Consider the following 20,156-nt stretch of genomic DNA (forward strand, 5'->3'; position numbering starts at 1 on the left):
GACTGTGAAAGGTCAATAAAATTACGTAGATAATTATGGTTCTGCTGAATTATTTCATTGTGGATAAGGCTAACAGCCACTTTTCCCAGAATCCCCATATTCGTGGTTATAGGTGACAACTCACTGGTGGCCTGAGTATTGAAAGTAGAGGTGAAGATGCCCTAGTCTAGTGTTGGGGTCACCATACAGATGGACAAATGCATAGGGGCTTATTTGTCAACAGCCTGCAGCCCAAATTTCTAACTAGCAGCCTGTCAATCAAGCATGTACCAAACCAAACACTAACCTTTTCCCCTCCTATTTTCTTAGCAGTCTTGCCTTCCACTCATGTCTCTATGACCCCCCCCCCCCCCGAATATGGATCAGATGCCATGGTCAGAAAGCCACAGCTTTGAGTTTTCCACCCAGCCCCACTGTGTCCCCCGAGCCACTGATTTAAACTGTCATGCTTCTTGAATTTCTCTGGTGCTTTGACTCCCCCTTCCTTAATGACAGTCTTGAGTATGTGTAACATATCATTTGTATAGCAAGCACTCATTCTCTCAGTGATTGTGGAAGGCCAGACATCTTGATTCCAGGACAACAGATATAATGGCACAGCTAAAAACCACATGGGACTCTGACCCTCTACTGCCCTGTTGAGTGTCTGCGTTGTTGTATCCTTCCGTGTGAGAAATGAGCGCCTTCCTCATATCTCAGGCGGGATGTGGGAGATTTCTCTTACTTCAAGCCAAGAATTCAGTAACTGTTCACTTTTTATATTGTGATTAAAAACGGTGTGCATTTGTTTAGTCAAACACAAGTTTGTATGCATGTTGCCCAGAAGAAAACTCGTTAATCATTTTTAAACCACATGTATACTAATGAATGTAATTCTCTTTACTTTTCATTGGCTGAGAGATTTTATCAAAATATGCGTTTCCACTTATGGGGTGTTAAATCTGTCTGGCTAGTTCTCATGAGACAATTCTTAGTTGAAAGTCTCATGCATTTTTGGTCATAATACCAGGTACATTATGATTGTATGGTTGTTTCCCTTCAGGTCAATTTTTAAAATTCTTGCATATGCAAGACTGTCGTTAACATGACTGTAGTACATTAATAACTCTAGGATAATGACTTTGTGAAAGACCTCCAAAGAACACCAGGACCATACCTATAGCCAGAGAGGATCATATTACCTTGGGCATACTTTTGCAAATCCTTTTTTTTTTTTTTCCAATTAAGATTCCATTTATTATTTTCTTTTTTTTTTCCATTTTTTTCACGTTTTATTTTTGAGAGACAGAGACAGAGTGCTAGTGGGACAGAAACAAAGAGAGAGGGAGACACAGAACCCAAAGCAGGCTCCAGGCTCTGAGCTGTCAGCACAGAGCGCAATGCGGGGCTCAAACTCACGAGCTGTGAGATCATGACCTAAGCTGAAATCAGACGCTCAAAACGACTGAGCCACCCAGTTGCCCATTAAGATTCCATTTTATTATTTGCTAACCTCATCCCACACACAATGTAGGGCTCAAACCCACAATCCAAGACCAAGAATACCGTGCTCTATTGACCTAGTCAATCACATACCCTGCAAATCCTTTTAAAGGCACCGAAGCAGCAATACTTTTCCCTTCGACGTCCAGCCCAACAGGATGTTATGCACCATTGCATGACCAAATACCAAGGGTACCACCAAAAACATTTCGTCCCATAGCTGGAATGCCTTTGGGGCACCTCAGAACTGCAGAATGTTATGGAAACAATGAAGTGTTTTTATCTCTAATAAGGATAAAAATGAAGAGGCTCCTGTGTCCAGAATTTATCAGATGGCATACTTTGGCTGGCTGATGTGGCTGATATTAAGGGTACTGGTCATTCCACACTTTACCTCCTCAGGGCCAGAGGAAAGCACCCCAGTGGTATTTCCACCACAATCACTGCTCGTGGAAAAAAAAAAAAGCAAACCTGAGTTATGGTTCAAAGGGATGTTCTTCTAAGTCATAATTTAGAAGAAAATCAACCGAAGACACTAATAATGACTCCCAGAAACACAAAACCAGTATCAACTTTAAAAATTGAAGAAGAATGGGCACCTGGTTGACTCAGTCGGTTAAGCATATGACTTCAGCTCAGGTCACAATCTTACAGTTCATGGGTTCAGGCCCCACACTGGGCTCTGCATTTACAGCTCAGAACCTGAGCGCCTGCTTGTATATCTCCCTCTCTCTCTCTCTCTGCCCCTCCCCCATGTATGTACTCTCTTGCTCTCAAAAATAAACATTTCTTAAATTTTTAAAAAAACTGAATAAAAAGACAGAATTGATATGAAAATATATCACCCAATAATAAGGACAGAAAATTAGAGTAGACACAAAATGAGAATATTCCAGTTTCACAACAGAGGACAGAAAAGAACTTTCGAAAATACAAGTCTCATATCATGATAATGTAACAAGAACATTTTGGAATGTATAACTCAATAAATTTTCTTTGTAAAAGTATATAAAGTTATATGTACACACCAGCAACAGACACATTTTTATCACCTATGGGTCCAAAAGACATTGTAATGGGAAAGAGACATGTACATAACCGTGTGATTACTTCAAGTCTGAGGTAACAACATCTAGGTCACACAGATGTAGAGGACAAAGAAGGCCACTTAAAACCATCAGTGTTAACATCAGTGACACGAACTAGGAATTCATACACTTGGGATCCCAATCAAGGAAGAGGCACCTGGAAACTCAAAACCATATTCACAATAATGAAAATATTTCTCTCCCGCCTGAATTTTCATGAACAAAATACATGAAGTTCTATACCTGAAGTTTTCCCAAAATTGTGTCCATTCAGGATCATCTCCATTGTACTGGCTCGCATTTTCAGTAAGAATTTAAGGGAGAATAAATGCTATGCCACAGTGGGTCTGTGCTCACAGACTCCTGGGATACCCAAAGGCTTTTCCATGGTGCTTAAGTTCACATGGGTCCTCGAAGGGAAGAGGGACAACTGAGGGCTTTCCCACACAGCAGTCATTCATAAGGTTCTGCCCAGGACTTTGGGACACTGGAAGGTCTTAGCAGAGTCCTTGCATACAGAGGCTTACTGTCCACTGTGCAGCCTCACATGTTCTTGAAGGAAGCAGTGATCTGTCAAGGTCTCTCCCCAGGGTGTTTCTTCATATGCGCTCGAAGAGATGAGGAGAACTTGTACACCTTCCCACACTTCTTACATTCATAGGATTTAATGGTGCTGTGTGTTTTCAAATGACTTTGAAAAATTTGCAGCTGATTGAAAGCTTTCCCACACTCGATACACTCAAAAGGTCTCTCCGCAGCGTGTGTCCTCATATGGGCTCGCAGGCTAGCAGGAGAGGTAAAGGCATTCCCACACCGCTGACATTCGTAAGATCTCCCTCCAGAGTGTGTCCTCATATGTACTCCCAGGTTTGAAGGAGATGGGAAGGCTTTCCCACAGTGCTGACATTTAAAGGGTTTTTCCTCAGTGTGGGTCCGCACATGTATCCTTAGGTCTCTGTGATACCTGAAGGTTTTGCCACACTCCTCGCATTCATAGGGTTTCACTACATTGTGTGTGGTCATGTGACGTTCAAAAGGTCGATGCTTCCGGAAGGTTTCCCCACACTCCTTACATTCCAAGTGTCCATCCCCTGAGTGTCTTCTCATAATGTGTAGTACGAGGGTGTAGTGACGAAGGAAGGCTTTCCCACAGTGCTGACATTTATTTGGTCTCTCCCCAGTGTGTCTCCTCATATGTTCTCGCAGGCACGACTTATACCTGAAGGCTTTCCCACACTCCTGACATTCATAGGGTTTCTCCCCCGTGTGTGTTGTCACATGTTCTTGTAGGCATGACTTATACCTGAAGGCTTTCCCACACTCCGGACATTCATAGGGTCTCTCCCTGGTGTGTGTTGTCACATGTCCTCGCAGATTCCACTGATATCTGAAGGCTTTCCCACACTGCTTACATTCATACGGTCTTTCCCCAGTGTGTGTCCTCATATGTATTCTCAGGTGTGTTTGATCCCCAAAGCCCCTGTCACATTCCTTACATTCATAGGGTTTCACTATACTGTGAATAACCATGTGACGTTTAATATGATGATACTTCCGGAAGGATTTCCCACATCCCTTACATTCATAGGGTCTTTCCCCAGTGTGTGTCCTCATATGAACTCGCAGGTCTGAGTGATGCCTAAAGGCTCTGCCACACTCCAGACATTCATAGGGTTTCACTACATTGTGTGTGGTCATGTGACATTCAAAATGTAGACGTTTCTTGAAAGTTTTGCCACACTCCTTACATTCAAAGGGTGCATACCCTGTGTGTTTTCTCTCAGGTATTCGAAAGGAATGCTGACCAGGGAAGGCTTTCCCACCCGGCTGATATTTATAGGGTTTCTCCCGAGCATGGGTCCTGACATGGTTTTGCAGGCTTGACTTATACCCGAAGGCTCTCCCACACTCCTGACATTCATAGGGTCTCACCCCAGTGTGAATTCTCACATGACGTGTAAGGTAGCAGTGATACACGAAGGTTTTCCCACACGTGTCACACACATGGACCCTCTGTCCACAGTGACCTTGCACATGACGTTTAAAGGAAGCTGTGCAAGTGAAAGTTTTCCCACATTTCTTGCACTCTATAGACTTTTTACTACGGAGACTCTTCGCATATGTCTCCGATGCTCTCCCGGTGACCTGACCTTCACAGGGTTTCTCTACAAGGTCTGTGTCCACATGAGTGTTGAGGCTCGTAACAGAGCTGCAAGCCTGCCCACACTCCTCACCAGGACTAGGTTTGAGTCGTGGGTGAGGTCTTCGCGGCTTCTCTAGGAAGGAACCATCTGCAAAGGCTTCTCTACACTTAGTGCATTCACAGGATTTGCCTCCAGTAGGACACCCCTCATGCACAGTAAGACTTGTAATTGGGTTCAGGGTTTCTCCACATTGATCTCCTTCAATACGTTCACAGACACTCTCCACCAAAGGACTTCTGTTCAAAATAGGAAGGTACATGGTTAGGAAATGATGATTAGAAACTATCTCTTTATTAATTAATGATCTATTGATGTTTGTTAATCATTATTGCACTATATAATGGCCACTGTCAATGAATAGTGATGTTTGTGGCACTGTCTGCATGGTTACAAAATGGTAAAAGCCTAAAACCCATCATGCTTATGCCATAATCTCTGGCTCAAACAGAGTCATAACATTTTGGGATTCGTACATATAGTTTTCTCTGACCATTTTTTCCAACGCAGTTTTTTCACATGATCAATACCTAGAATAAATTTATAAAAACTTCTTGTGAAAATTTTGACTACACGATCGTTGTGCTAGGTTTACAGCTGCTAATTTCAGGTCAGTCTCACAATCGCCAACATCCTCCCTTACTCCCTTACAAGTGTCACTCACCTCAAAAGCCCTTCTTGCTTTCGGGTCAGATCTCCATTGCTGTGAAATTTCTGCTTCTCTACAAACACAGAACAGGAATCATTTTTTGTAAACATTAGTATTTTCTCTTCACTCAGAGGCTTATTCTGCAAAGAATTCTGCTAAGTCTTTGATCCATTCATTTTACCTTGACTGGGAGAAACTATAAGAATTGGGAGCCTAGGGGGCACCTGGGTGGCTCGGTCGGTTAGGCGTCTGACCAGCTCAGGTCATGGTCTCACAGTCTATGAGTTCGAGCCCCATGTCGGGCTCTGTGCTGACAGCTTGGAGCCTGGAGCCTGCTTCAGATTCTGTGTCTCCCTCTCTCTCTGCCTCTCCCCTGCTCATGCTCTGTCTCTCTCTGTCTCAAAAATAAATAAAGACATTTTAAAAATTAAAAAAAAAAAAAAAAAAAGAATTGGGAGCCTAGTTGAATTTCGTGGAAATGACCTGATGCATAGGGTTAAAAAACAGACCATATGTCTACTTCTATTCATACTAATCCCGAAATGTAAATGAACTTCATCACGAATAACAGTCATGGGACTAAAAACTTCTGAGGACCTTTGGGACATGGGACTTTGGCAATAATAGAGAAAGTGTCTGAACTGGCAGCCCATTCACTCAGAAATACTTCAAACAAGATGCAGACTAATGTGGAGATAAGACTTATTAGAAGAGGCAGTTAGGAAGGAACTGGGCAAAATACACACATCCACACCCTGCCTCTACAGGAAGACAGAAAGACTGGCCACGTGAGCTACGGTGGATGAAAAGTCCAACAGGGAGGACAGGTGACTGGCAGACATCACCCTGCTCAAACAAAGACTGAGTCACGTTTCTAATGGATGTGTCCAAACGCCAATCCCTTCTCCAGAACCTGGTCCACCTGACGGTTGGCCTGTTCTGAAGGCACATGGGCCCTCAGTGGAGGCTGCCTGCACTGCCCCAGCTGCCATTAGGAGATTAGATGGTGTGTGTGTGGCTGCTGCCCTGACCCTGAAAAGAGCTCAGCAGAAGGGAGGATCTGAAGGGCAACAAGCAATCTGGAAGATGGGCCTAACTTTCGTCTTCACAGTCATGATGACTGGTAATTGTGGGACTTTTTATTATTCATTCATTCATTCATTCATTCACTCACTCATTTTTTGGTAGAAGCATACTGACCTATATATTCGTGTCAGGTGTGCAACATGGGGATTCAACGATTCCATACATTACAAAATGCTCACCATAAGAAGTGTAATTGCTGTCACTATACAAAACTACAAAATTATTGACCATATTCCCAGTGCTCTACTTTTCCTTCCCATGACTTATTCAATTAAGTGCAAATCTGTCCTTCTCAATCCCCTCCATGATTTCACCTGTCTCTCAATCCCATTCCAATCCCACAAACACCAATTTGTTGTCTACGGTTTTAAGTCTGTTCCTATTTTCTGTTGTCTGTTCATTTTGTCATTTAGATTCCACATATAAGTAACCTGTTTTGTTTGTCTCTCTGTCTGACTTATTTACTTGGTGTAATACTCTCTAGGTCCATCCATGTTGTCACAAACGTCACGAATTCGTCCCTTTTGTATTACTGAGGGATAGTCCCTTGTATGAAGATACAACATCTTCATTATCCATTCATCTGTTGAAGGACACCTGCATTGCTTCCCTATGTTGAGTACAGCAAGTAACAGTCCGGTGAACCAGAGGGTGCACACGTCTTATCGTGCTGGCTTTTTTTTCTTTGGTGAACTAGCCAGAAGCGGAATTATGGACTACATGGTACTGTTGTGTTTCATTTTATTGTGGAAATTCCAAACTGTTTGCCAAGCTGGTTGCACCCATTTAAACCCCACAGACGAGGAGTTTCCTTTTCTCCACATCCTCACCAACACTCGTATTACCTGTCTTTTTGACACTAGCCATTCCGGCTGCTGTGAGGGGACAGCTCATTGTGGTTTTGATGTGCATTTCCCTAAGGATTAGTGATATTGAGCAGCCTTTCATGGGCCAAGTGGCCACCTCTATTATTTTCTGTGGGAAAACGTCTGTTATGTTTGCTATGTTCCCCTTTCAATTTTTTATTTTTCCTTTTGTTTCCCTTACCTGAAGGGATGAGTCCACAAAAATAATGCTAAGGCTGATGTCCATGAGTTCAGTGCCTCCGTTTAGTCTTAAGACGTGTATGGGTTCAGGTCCTACACCGAGGTGTTTAATCCATATTGAGTTTCCTTTCAGGTAAGGGGTACAAAGCTGGCCCAGTTTCACCTCCTTACAAGTAGCTGCCTCATTTTCCCAACACCACTTATTGAAGAGACAGTCTTTTCCCCATTGTATATTCTCTGCTCCTTCTTTAGAGACTCTTTAACCGTATAAACACGGGTTCATTTCTGGACGCTCTATTCTGTTTCCTTCATGTTGGTGTCTGGATTTGTGCCAGTACTATCCTGTTTTGTTGAGTATAGTTTGAAATCTGGGACTGTTTTATTCAGCTTTGGTATGCCTTCTCAAAACTGCTTTGGTTATTTGGAATCTTTTCTGTTCCACACAGAATTTAGAATTTCTTGCTATAGTTCTTTGAAAACTACTACCAATATATTGATAGGGATTGCACTGAATATGTAGAGCACTTTTCACAGTATAGGCATTTGCAAAACAGTTGGTCCATACTATCCATGACAAAGGTGTGGCATTCCCTTTATTGTGTCATCTTCAATGTCTTTCATTAAATGTTTTATACCTGCCAGAGTACAAATCTTTCAACTTCCTTGGTTACTTTTAGGACAGTATCCTGTAGTTTTTGAAGTAACTGAATATGGGTTTGTCTTCTTAATTTCTCTGCTGTTCTGGTAGTAAATATAGAAATGGAACAGATTTTGGAATATTAATTTGTGTTCTGCAACGTTACTAAATCCATGTATTAGTTCTAGTAGTATTTGGTAAAGTCCTAAGGATATTCTATGGACAGTCTCATGTGATTTGCAAATATTGAGCTTTTCTTCCTCCTCCTGAAAAGACCAGGGAAGGTATGGAGCCATCCTTACCCACGGAGGACAGATTCCTGCAGGTCTCCAGCATCACATCTCTGTAGAGCTTCCTCTGACCACGATCCAGCAAAGCCCACTCTTCTGGGGTGAACTTCACAGCCACATCCTCAAAGACCACAGAGGCCTGAAACATACCACACACTCTATTGCTGCAAAGCTCCATCATCACCCACGTGTGTGGGAGGATGAAGGGTGACAGGCGGGGAGCTGCACTCCATTCCTAGGACCCCTGAGTCACAACAGAGGGTGAGGACAACAGCTGACATGGACTTACACACACCCAATTTACTGGGATATTTACACTGAGACAGATCTGAGCAGACCAGTACTGTACAGACTGAAAAGTGAAATATTCGCTCGGACAACACACAGACCGGAGGACACACGCTTGGCTTGCTCTAAGAAGATTATGCCTCGTCATCAGCTCCAAGAACTGGAACCAGAATGTCAGGATGCTGTGGACACTCAGATTCCAGGGCTGCTTGATGGGAGCAGCTCTCGCCCTGGAAGGAACAAGGGCAAGAGCCTGCTGGAGTCCCCTCTCTTCCGAAGAGGCGGACACGACCCTTTCCCCGGATTAGGTGGGCTCTGGGCACCGACACAGGCCAGGGCCCGGGCGCCTGGCACACCTGATGTGTAAGACGAGTCTGGGGCCTTAAGAGACTTGGAAGTCAGCAGGGCCGCTCAAACTTTTAACCCAGGGCCCAGAATTCAAGGAAAAGGGCACCAGAAGGAAGAGTCCCTGAGGGATTGATGGGGACACAGCCACCGCTCACGTTAACACAGGAGGAAGAATCACAGTGTATGGACCGTTTTTAGGCAACAGGCCTGAGTGATGGAAAGATACGCAGCAAAGGGCACAGTGAGCACACAGCTGAGTGCACACGCGCTCCTGAGTGACCTGCCTCGAAATGGCCACAGGCCCTAACCCCTGCATACTTACAACCGGGCACAGGTCCCACACAGGGAGCATTCCAAAGGTTCTCCTGCTCCCTCGTGACCCCATAACTGTAGCCCCCAGCACCGCCTCCCGGCAGATGGTCTCTTCTTTGCCGTCCTGCCCGCTGCTCCCTCGCAGGGTATTCAGTAAACTTCTATCTCCTCTGTTCTGCCTTGGGGGGAATTCTCTCACCCCCTGAGCTGCGGGCCTCCCCCTGATCAGGTCACCCCACATTTGTTGCCCTTCACAAGGACCCTCTGCTGTACTTGGCCTCTCCTGGGATTTCCTAGGAATTTCTTGGGAGTTTCCCTTGGTGGCCTGACTCTAGTGTTCTCTGGGCACCTGACAACCTCCACCTGAGGTTCCTCCTTGGTGAGGATCCCAAGTCCCAGGGGGCGTCTATGGGGCACTCCTTGCCCAACAGGATGAGGGATTTCCCCTCTTGTCCTTCAGGGGGGATCCTTGACTCCTTCTCCTTTCTTTTCGCCCTTTGGCAGGTACAACCATATTACTCACCAGGCAGCCAAAGTTCTCTATCCAAGGGGTCCCTGGTATGGTCTATGGGTCTGAGGGTGAACAAGGTCAGACCATTCGGGCCTGTATGGGCGAATGACCCCTTTCCTCTCCTCTCCACTCTGTTCCCAAGGTCTATTCCCAACGAGTGGCAAATATGGCAACGGCAGCTCGGCCGTGGTGAATCCGCACATGTGAAGGACTCAGCTGGGACCCTTTCCTGATGCTGGCTGAGTCTCGGCAGCCTTGCTTCTGTCAGATTCCCCCCTTAACTCCTTAGTTCCCATGTATGCAGCTGCCATCTTGACCTACAAGCAAACACATTCCTACACATCTGAGTGCTGAGTCCTCCCCTCCTTTTTGCTTAAGTACAATGAGAATCTGTTCTCCTTGTAACAAGACACCATTGGACACATTGGTTATTTCACCAAAGATTTGACAGGAATGTCGGATGTGAGACAGACCTGCATAGACCCAGAAATAACCAGACAGCTTGAAGGAATTAAGGTGGACTTTGTGGAACCAATCAACCCCCCTGGAAATATTGGCCTGATGCCTTGCTGACAGAGTTCCCAGCAGCCTTACCAGGTGAGTAAAGTCAACTCCTGGCAGGTGCCGGAAACCTCAGGATGGTTTTGGGACCTTGAGAAGAAGAAATCACATAAATCTACAGGTCTTGCAGACAAGTCTGGTGACAAATATTTGGCTTGTCTTCTGGCCTCAAGGGGCTATAAAAAAGTTCAATCCAGAGATTCCTGATAACAATTTTGAGCAAAGCAAGCTTCCTGAAAAACCTATTTGGCCAATCACTGTTCTTCCTGAGCTTTTGTAAGTAACTAGGCGATGATTGTTAAAACTGAACTTGTTTTACAAACCATCAGTCTTGATTTGGCTATCTTTGGAAATAGGAGTGAATTCAGAGAGAAAATAATTATGATTCAAAACCACCTCTTTGGAGATATTGGAATTTGATACTATTTCTTATAAACCAGATTAGATCCTGAATTCTTCTGGTTCCTCAAATACCTGGCTATAGATCTCCATACTAAGGTTTTGAATCTTCCTTTGTCATGACCTAAAGTCATTAAAAATTAAAACTGTTTTTCTTAAAATTCTGAATACCAATGCTAGACAACTTGAGGTGAAATTTAGAGAAATTTCCACAGCAGCTCATGATAGAGAATCTCCATGCTTGTTACTCTGTCGGGAAAATAATAAGACCCCAGGGACACAGGATTATTTCAACAGCTGGAAAATGGGAAGGACTCCCCAAATGCATGACTCAACTATCACCTTGACCAATTCTGCATGAATGTGTAAGGAAAATCACTCCTTAAAACCCAGAGTATACCCCACTCCATGGGATTAACTATGGACTTGTGGAAATAATAGATGGGATCACATTCCTGATCTTGGACTGGATGACACATGTGGGGATGCCCTTATCTCCCACAACAAGTATCTCCCATTTGCTATCGATTCCCATAATATATCGTTAAGGGGAGACATCATGCACCCCTGGTTTCAGCAAGTGGATGTTTACCAGGCAGGTGCCCAAGGCCAGTGGCCGAGATGGAGACACTAGGACACACAGGGCCAGGAAAGACTAGACATCTGTGGAGGAAAAGGAATCATCAGCTTCACAGACAATAACTGAGTGTTGTGAATTTATCTGTCGCGGAAACAAGAGGAACACATGGAGAGAGAGTTCCAGCATGTGTGATTATGACCTGCATGATGTAGTTTTCTCACGGAACAAAAGACGGTCATCTACACAGGAAGAGACGGGGAAGTTCAAGTCTACTAACAACATGAAGGGTCCATCCACGCAGACAACCCAGAGAAAGGATACACCCTGACGTGGGGAAAACACAACACGCTGAAATGAAACAGCCTGAATGTCCCCAGGACGTGAAGGAAACAGAAGATCAGGAAGAAGACATGTGAGTTACAGGTCACAACATGCTGGAAACTCTTCCACAGAAGAGGGAATCCCACACATGAGAAATGTTCAGCCCTGAGGGAATCAGATAAACCAACCTGTGACATCCAGGGGACCCCATGTGACACACTCGAGCTGGACGCCATGAAGTCGCAAGTGATGGGACCCAGAACCGACATGTGGTTCACACTCTGCACCCCGTTTCCTGCTGACGTGTAACTTATTCACGAGCTACAATATGCAATGTCCCCCCCAGCGCAGAAGGACTTACAAGGCATTTACCCTGGAGACAAGGCCACACTGCCGGCAGCAGCAGCCCCTGTTCCCTGCAAGGTCCCTGCCCCTAGTGCAACAATCCCCTCCCCCACCTTTGCAATCATTGTTGTCAATACATGTCTCTCCTTACTCAATTTGTATTTTTCCTTTGAACCTGGTTTGACCAACTGTCCACAACCACCCCTTTCCTACCCAAACTTTACCCAGGCTGCTGTCCTCCCCACAGATCCCTGAACTGCAGGTGGCCCACCCTCTGAACATCCACTGAGCTGAGGAACAAGGCCCTGGGGACCTGAGCCAATGAGGCCTTCCTCCACCACAAGGGTGGGATCCTGACACTGGGCCTTCCTGCCCATCCCCCTCCTGCAGAACAGTCAAGCCTCGTTCTCTTTCACTGGAGGGTCCCTGAGATGGGAGCTGGTCCCTGTTGGAACTGATTGTAATAAACTGTCCTCAGCCAGGTGCAGATTTGAGGTCATCTCCCAAGTCTGTCACCAGCTAGACCTCAAGCTGATGAGCTTGTACTCACAGAACTTTGCCCCACGTTTCCCTAAGCTGTCCTTTCCAGCTGTCCTTTTAACTCAGGCAAATGACAGGAACCCGCCCCTGGAGCAGACCCACTGCCCTCACCAGACCTCCAGGGCCCCAACCTCCCCAGCCAGTTTGAGGAGCCTCTGATTCCTGCCTGTGCAGAGGGACCTGGAGGGACCTCTGGAATGACCACCAACTACCTTTACCTCATTATCACACTGAAGTCTCCACTGGGGGAGGAGCACAGCCTCCTGTACATGACTTACTTCCTGGGGACAGGCCTGCTGCCCTAAGGCCCACCTCCAGCACCCCTCCTTCCACCCCACACAGCACGAGGAGGCTTCCCCATGGAAATATCCATCCAGCCCTAAACCAGAAGAGCCCATCCACCCTCCCTCCGGGGAGTCAGGGCTTTGGAAGTTATTTCCTGTGATCTACTGATCTCTGTATCTGCTGCTAATAACGTTTTCTTCCTGGGACTGCTCAGTGTGGAGCACTTTCTGACTCACCAAGCAGAGAACTCAGGTTGGTTGGGTGACAGGTCCACCGTGGGTCCCGCTATAAGCTCAGCGGGTTTAGGGGGTGCCCAGAAAAGCAATCGTTTTAGGACCCCAGCTCCATTCCGTGATCTACGCCTCTCCGGCTCTAATTGCCCAGTACACTCCTTGCATAACTTCCTGGTCCGGGTCAGAATCACAAAGAAATGGAAAAACAAAAAAGCAATCTCAGCCATTTACGACTTGAAGGGAACAGCGTGGAAGCAAAGACTGACAGTCTGCACCAGGCCAGGAAACAGCCAAACCCGTGAAACTCTCCGCGCGGTTTCCAAAGTGAGAAAACCCTGCATTTCTTACCCGAGATCGCAGCCCAGGACCCCGTGCGCGCGCACCTGCTCCCTCAGCGCGCGCTCAGCCCCGGCCCCACGTCCCACACTTACCTCCGCTGGATTCTAACGTCCAAGTCTCAGCCCCCGGGAGCAGCTCTGGCTCCGTGTCCGTCACGCTGCACGCGTGCTTTCTGGGCACGTCTTCCAGCTCGGTCCGAGCAACCTCACGCCCGCCTAGACTGCCCCCGACAGAGCTCCCCTTTCTGAATATTCATCGTCACCCTCCATAAAAGACCCCCCCCCCCCCCGGGGAGTCGCGGATTCAGAAGCTATTCCCTGCGGCCTCCTTATGTCTGCAAATAGTTTCCTTTACGAGAGAACTCACCCGGACAGTCTCTACTGTCCCCCACTGAGGAGCAAACTCCTGCTTAGTCAGGTCGTCGCACACGCTCCCCGAATCCCAGGCCTCCCCCCTCCCCCAGCCTTCCTTCCCAGTTCCATCCGTCCAGGACCCAGGTGCCAACCCTAGGGACGGGGACACCCCGCCGAGGCCGCTTCCACCTAGGTCCGGCTGGTCCCATCCGCCCCTCCGGCCCGCGCACTCACCATCTCGGGGCCCCCGCTCCGCGCCCTCGGGGCGTCCTCCTACGCCGCGCACACCCGAAACCGTGGCAGCGCAGGATCCGGCTGCGCCAGCCGCCCCGGCGGAGAGCCACACCCACCGGGCTCTCGCTCGGGCCTGATTGGGTGGTGTACAGGTCCCGGGCCCTGATTGGGCGATCCTTCAGTCCCTGCGACCTGATTGGATGGTGTTCCGAAGATAACTCCCCCGATCCTGATTGGACATTACCGAGCCACTTCGCTTCCGCGCCGTGATAGGACAGCCTTCGGCCCTTCACGTTGTGATTGGAGGGTAATCCTGGCACCGCCCATTGTGGCCGCAAATTGGGCAGATCCCCCACCCCCCCGCAGTCCCGCCTCCTGCCCCCTGAGTGACAGGCTGGCGGTAGACACGTGTCCAATCCGCCTGCCAGGGTCGGCTCTCCGCAGAATGCGCTCCGGGCCGGCTGAGCCGCCTGCCTCCTTCTTCTGTGTCAGGAATCTGGTTCAGTTTCCGACTAGCCTCCCTTGTCCAGCGTCGCATCGGGACGCGACAGAACAGAGGGACCCGATGGGCCTTCAGTCCATGGCCCCTACAGGGTGACGGTGCACTTGTCCCCTGTGTTTAAGAACAGCTCACCGACGGGGTGCCTGGGTGGCTCAGAGCCTGCAGCCTGCTTCAGATTCGGTGTCTCCCTCTCTCTCTGTCCCTCCCCCGCTTGTGCTCTCTGTCTTCCAAAAATAAATGAACATTAAAAATTAAAAAAAAAAAGAGAGAGAGACAGACAGAACAGCTCACTGTGTGAGCTCACCTAAGGGGAAATAGACCTCCTTGGGTGTTGACCTGGCCCTTTGAAAGCGTGAGGCCCCGCCCTCTGAACCGACCTCCACTTCTCCGGCCTCAGGTCAATAAAAAGTGCCCTGGGGCCTCAGCCACCAAGGGACGTGGGACCCCGCGGCCCCAGCGGCCCACAGCCACAGGTGTGACACGTTACAACCCTCAGGTTTGCGTTATATTCTGCAAGGAAAGTCACAGCCCATCCAGTTTGTAATCAGACCCTGTAAATGAGAAATGTAAAGGTTCCATTTCCTTCTTCAGGTGATGCATGGATGTGGGACAGCTCTGAGAACATACAAAAAAAAAAAAAAAAAAAAAAAAGAACACTGAGTTTTAGTCTTACAAGTGTGAGCCCTATGGGATGTGAATTATATCTCCATTTTCCGAAACAAATTTAAAGGCCACAATAGCCAGGAAATCATGCCTCCTGGGCAATGTTGAAATACTTCGTGCGGATTTGTCCACTCTGCCTATTTAAGGTAAGTGACTCACACCATGTGGCCTGGTGTGGCTGGTGTCTTCCACGTGGTATAACATTGTCACCATACGTTCACGTGCATGCTGTGTCTGTCCTTCATTCCTCCCTGGGGCTGAATCACCGTCCCTCCTGTGGATACGCCGCACCCTGTTCATCCATCCACACACTGGGGGACACTTGGGACGTGTCCCTCTTTTGCGGGGTCTGCACAGTTTTGCACCTGGCATTCGTGTGCACACATCTGAGTGTTTCCGTCTACGTAGGACTGGAACACTTGGGTCACACTGCAGTTCTGTGTTTCACTTCTTGAGGAACCACCAAACGTTTTCCACGTCAGCTGCCCTGACACTCCCACCAGCCAAGCACACGGTTCCGCTTTCTCCACATCCTGGCTGCCACTTCTTTTCTGGATTCTGGCTCCTAGCCGTCCTCGTGAGTGGGAAGTGGCATCTCGTGGTTCTGACTCGCATCGTCCTGATGGGAGGATCGTTTCATGTGTCTATTAGACATTTGTGCGTCATCTTTTTTTTTTTTTTTTTTAATTTTTTTTTCAACGTTTTTTATTTATTTTTGGGACAGAGAGAGACAGAGCATGAACGGGGGAGGGGCAGAGAGAGAGGGAGACACAGAATTGGAAACAGGCTCCAGGCTCCGAGCCATCAGCCCAGAGCCTGACGCGGGGCTCGAACTCACAGACCGCGAGATCGTGACCTGGCTGAAGTCGGACGCTTAACCGACTGCGCCACCCAGGCGCCCCCATTTGTGCGTCATCTTAAGAGAAATGTCTGATCAAGGTTTTGCTCCCTTTCTGATGGCGATGAGTTTTTGTCATTCAGATAGGAGGTTTTTGTGTATTCTGCAGGATAAAGTCTTATCATACATGCGATTTACAAGGACGTTCTCCCATTTTATGGGTGTCCTTATAATCTCTTGTTAGGGACCTTTGATGTGCAAAAGATTTTCATCTTGCGGAAGCTTCGTTTACCTACTTTTTCTTGTGTTCCCTGTGATTATCAGGTCACAGTTAAGAAATCTTACCGAATACAAGTTCATGAGGATTTCTCCCTGGATTTCTTTCACTCTCAGGTCCCCAGGACAGGCCCCTCAGGGCTGGGGATTCTCGGCAGAGATGTTTCCAAGGCCTGGAACTGAGATGCTCTGGTATCACACATGTCCCTAGACAGTTGTTTAACGCGATAGGCCATGAAGGAGTTTCTGGTTTAACTGATGATCTTTGATTCTTATGCAAATATACTTCTATACGTCCGTACCTTCACCATTGTGCTTCCAACACACAAATTCTTGATGACTGCTCAATTTGGGGTAATTCCCTCTGCCTCATTATATAGAAAAGCATGTCCATGATCGAACACTTGTTCTTATGTATAAAATTCTGAAGTGGGATTTGTGACGTTCCAAGAAAAACTTGGTTATAGTATTGATGGAGTTCTACTGACGCGATCCAACTATTTGTTAAGTATTGACACATTGGAACATTTCCTTGAATCTCGTTCTCAGCCCACCTGCAAACCGGGAAATTCTCATGGCTCCAACTCAAATTCTATCTGCACTCCAACCTCCACGTCACTGCCACTGCTACAGCCCAGCATGATCCACCATTGTGGCGGACATCACCAGCCTAGTGCCCGTCGTCATGGTAACAGAGGGATCCTGTGAGGCTGCCCGATCGGCTCATGTTGGGCATCCACACCACCCACCATCAAAGCGAGACTTCTTGGTCAACCAGGACATGGAAACCACCCCATCCACTCCTCTCATGTCTGTTGTTCCTCCTCCCCCCGCCCCTCTCACTCCTCTGCAGCGACACTGGCTTCTGGTATCCTTTGAATCCAAGGTCCCCTCCCTCCTCCAGAATGCATTCATTATATGGGGCTGCCGTAACACAGTGCCAGACAAACGTTCGTGGTGTCACAAATGAGGCGCCTGGAAGCCTGAGATCAAGTTGTCTGCAAGGTTGGTTCCTACTGGAGGCTCTGAAGGACGATCTGCCCCAGGCCTCCCTCCCAGCTTCTGGGGGTTGCCCACAACCCTTTGCATTCCTTGGCAGGTAGACACATCATGCCAATCCCTGCTTCTGTCTCACATGGTCAAGCCCTGTCTTCAGCGCAGGCCTCTGTGTCCCAATTTCCCCGTCTTATAAGGACACCCATCACTGGGTCAAGACCTAGCCTAATCCAGTGTGGTCTCATCTTCCTTAAATGTGCAAACACCTTATTTCTAGATAAGGCTGTATTTTGAGGTTCCACGTAGACAGGAAATGTGGGGGTACAATACTGAACCCAGAGTATGTGTGTGTTTGTACTGCATATACCTTGTCATGAATTTAGGTATCAACTTCCAGTGTTACCTGAAATCACTATTTTACTCTTTCACTTTCCTATTCCCACCAACCTCCTGTACCTGTATCTCTGATATAAGTTTACCCAGATAGAAGATGCTATGCATGTTTCCCAGAATAGTCTTCTGAACTGTGTTTAAATATGACCTGTATATTAACAAATGACACCCTCTTCACCTTCAACTGGCAGAGAGTTATATCAAAATACCTCTTTGGGGCGCCTGGGTGGCTCAGTCGGTTGAGCGTCCGACTTCGGCTCAGGTCATGATCTCGCAGCTTGTGAGTTCAAACCCCACGTCAGACTCTGTGCTGACAGCTCGGAGCCTGGAGCCTGCTTCGGATTCTGTGCCTCCCTCTCTCTCTGCCCCTAACCCACTCACATTCTGTCTCTGTCTCTCTCAAAAATAAATAAACATTTTTTAAAAATTAAAAAAAAAAAAAAGGAACTGATCTGTGTCAACTGGGGGCACATCAACAGAACCATGAGTGATCTGAATAAAAGAGAAAGCCATGGCCCATTTTTCCTCCACTGGCATCACACAAGGAGACACCACTGGGTGGGGCATTACCAATCAATTACCCACCCATCACGGGAAGAAACGTCCTGTTCGGCATAGTCAGCACTAGTCCTAGCAAGAATAAGTAAGGGGGGAAGGACAGGTTTCCAATTCTGGTATCAATTTTCATGTAAACATTTAAGAGCTCTTTGGAAAACACAGTGGGAAGCAGCATTTCCAGAAATTAGCAGTTTCCTCAAGGCAGTTATGCCTGGAGCTCCGTGTAAGAACTCATTCCCACCACCTCTAAGACTCACCTCACCAACAACACTGTTCTGGTTGTTCACAGGCAAGCAGGGAAGGTGCGTGTCTGTCTCCCCATTCCCCAATGTTTAAAAAAAAATTTTTTTTAACATTTATTTATTATTGAGAGGCAGAGAGAGACAGCATGGGGGGGGGGGGCGGGGCGCAGAGAGAGAGGGAGACACAGAATCCGAAGCAGGCTCCAGGCTCCGAGCTGTCAGCACAGAGACCCTCGCGGGGCTCGAACTCACAAACCATGAGATCATGACCTGAGCTGAAGTCAGATGCTTAAAGGAGGGAGCCACCCAGGCGCCCCTCCCCCTTCCCCAATCTCAACCTGCAAGAGGGCGACTCCCGGTGTTCTTTGTCCAAGGCCATTACATAAGCATCATTAGGAACGACTAAGGCGTTTCTAGAACCAAAAGGTGGGAGCCGCAAAAGAATTAAGGAAAAATCACACCAGAAAGAAAATGAATACAAAAGCGAACCCTCCACAATGAAGGCAGGAGGCCAGCAGGGGGCGCTCCCCATCCAATCCCCGGGCAGCTGTAGACGCCACACGAAAGAGGCGCGGGCGCACACAACTTTACTGCCCCCGCCCGCGTGAGAAAGCTTTCCTCTGCCCAGCAACAGTCCAGCCAATGAGAGACGGACACAGCGCAGCCAATGAGAAGCCACCATCGTCTAACCACCGGTTTGCCCGCAAGGATTTTTTTTTTTATAACAGCCGCCCCCAACTCCGCCCCCACCGTCCTCCCCCTCCCCCCCCCCCCCCCGCCTCCCCCTTACCTGTAAAAGAGCATCCTCCCCTTTCCTCTCTGAACTTGCGCCTGCATTTGCCAATTCTGGCGCGTCCTGATTTGCAATTCTTGCTAGTGCCAATAAACCCACTTTTTTGCGGGTGGAATACGCGATGCTGAAGGTCAACCTTACTCGGTGTCAGAAACTGAGCCCGTTGGCAGTGTGCTGGCCTTCTGTCCCAAGTCCTCAGCAAGATGTGATGGGAAGTGGGGCTCAGGAGTGAGAGAGAGGTCAAGAGCCCAGAGCTTCGGATTCTGTGTCGCCCTCTCTCTCTCTCTGTTCCTTCACCCCTCACGCTCTGTCTCGCTGTCTCTCAAAAAAAAGAAACAAAGAAAAAAAGAATTCTGGAGATGTTTTTAGTGCAAAAAAAAGTGGTTTATAAAGCGTGGGGACAGGACCTGTGGGCAGATAGAGCTGCAGTGCAATTGCGAGGGGCAATTGATTATCCTTTGCAGTTCGGGGAGGGAAAGACAGGAAGTTTCCAAACCCATTTTATTTTATTTATTTTATTATTTATTTTTTAAAATTTACATCCAAATTAGCGTATAGCGCAACAATGATTTCAGGAGTAGATTCCTTAGTGCCCCTTCCCCGTTTGGCCCATCCCCCCTCCCACAACCCCTCCAGTAACCCTCTGTTTGTTCTCCATGTTTAAGAGTCTCTGTATGGTTTGTCCCCCTCCCTGCTTTTACATTATTTTTGTTTCCCTTCCCTTATGTTCATCTCTTTCGTATCTTAAGGTCCTCATATGAGTGAAG

The 20,156-nt window shown here is 47.5% G+C and overlaps 1 protein-coding gene across 3 annotated transcripts in view; it reads right to left on the bottom strand.

Annotated features, from left to right (window-relative positions):
* The window catches only part of LOC132675825 (uncharacterized), a 45,798-nt gene extending 31,455 nt beyond the window's left edge, over positions 1 to 14,343 (bottom strand). The window contains exons 1-4 of one of the 3 annotated variants that reach the window (XM_078443655.2): positions 14,129 to 14,257; positions 8,492 to 8,618; positions 5,436 to 5,493; positions 2,308 to 5,010 (exon numbers count right to left, since the gene is read on the bottom strand). In XM_078443655.2, coding sequence (XP_078299781.1) covers positions 3,144 to 5,010; positions 5,436 to 5,493; positions 8,492 to 8,618; positions 14,129 to 14,131 — 2,055 coding nt within the window. In that variant the 5' untranslated portion in view covers positions 14,132 to 14,257 and the 3' untranslated portion in view covers positions 2,308 to 3,143. Of the gene's footprint in view, positions 1 to 2,307; positions 5,011 to 5,435; positions 5,494 to 8,491; positions 8,619 to 14,128 lie in introns of those variants that run through there. The other 2 variants (XM_081791189.1, XM_081791191.1) reach the window with 2 other exon arrangements.
* Between the last annotated feature and the right edge of the window lie 5,813 nt (positions 14,344 to 20,156).

This window comes from Panthera onca, chromosome A2 (assembly GCF_046562875.1).
Source record: "Panthera onca isolate mPanOnc1 chromosome A2, mPanOnc1 haplotype 2, whole genome shotgun sequence".
NCBI classification, from domain to species: Eukaryota; Metazoa; Chordata; class Mammalia; order Carnivora; family Felidae; genus Panthera; species Panthera onca.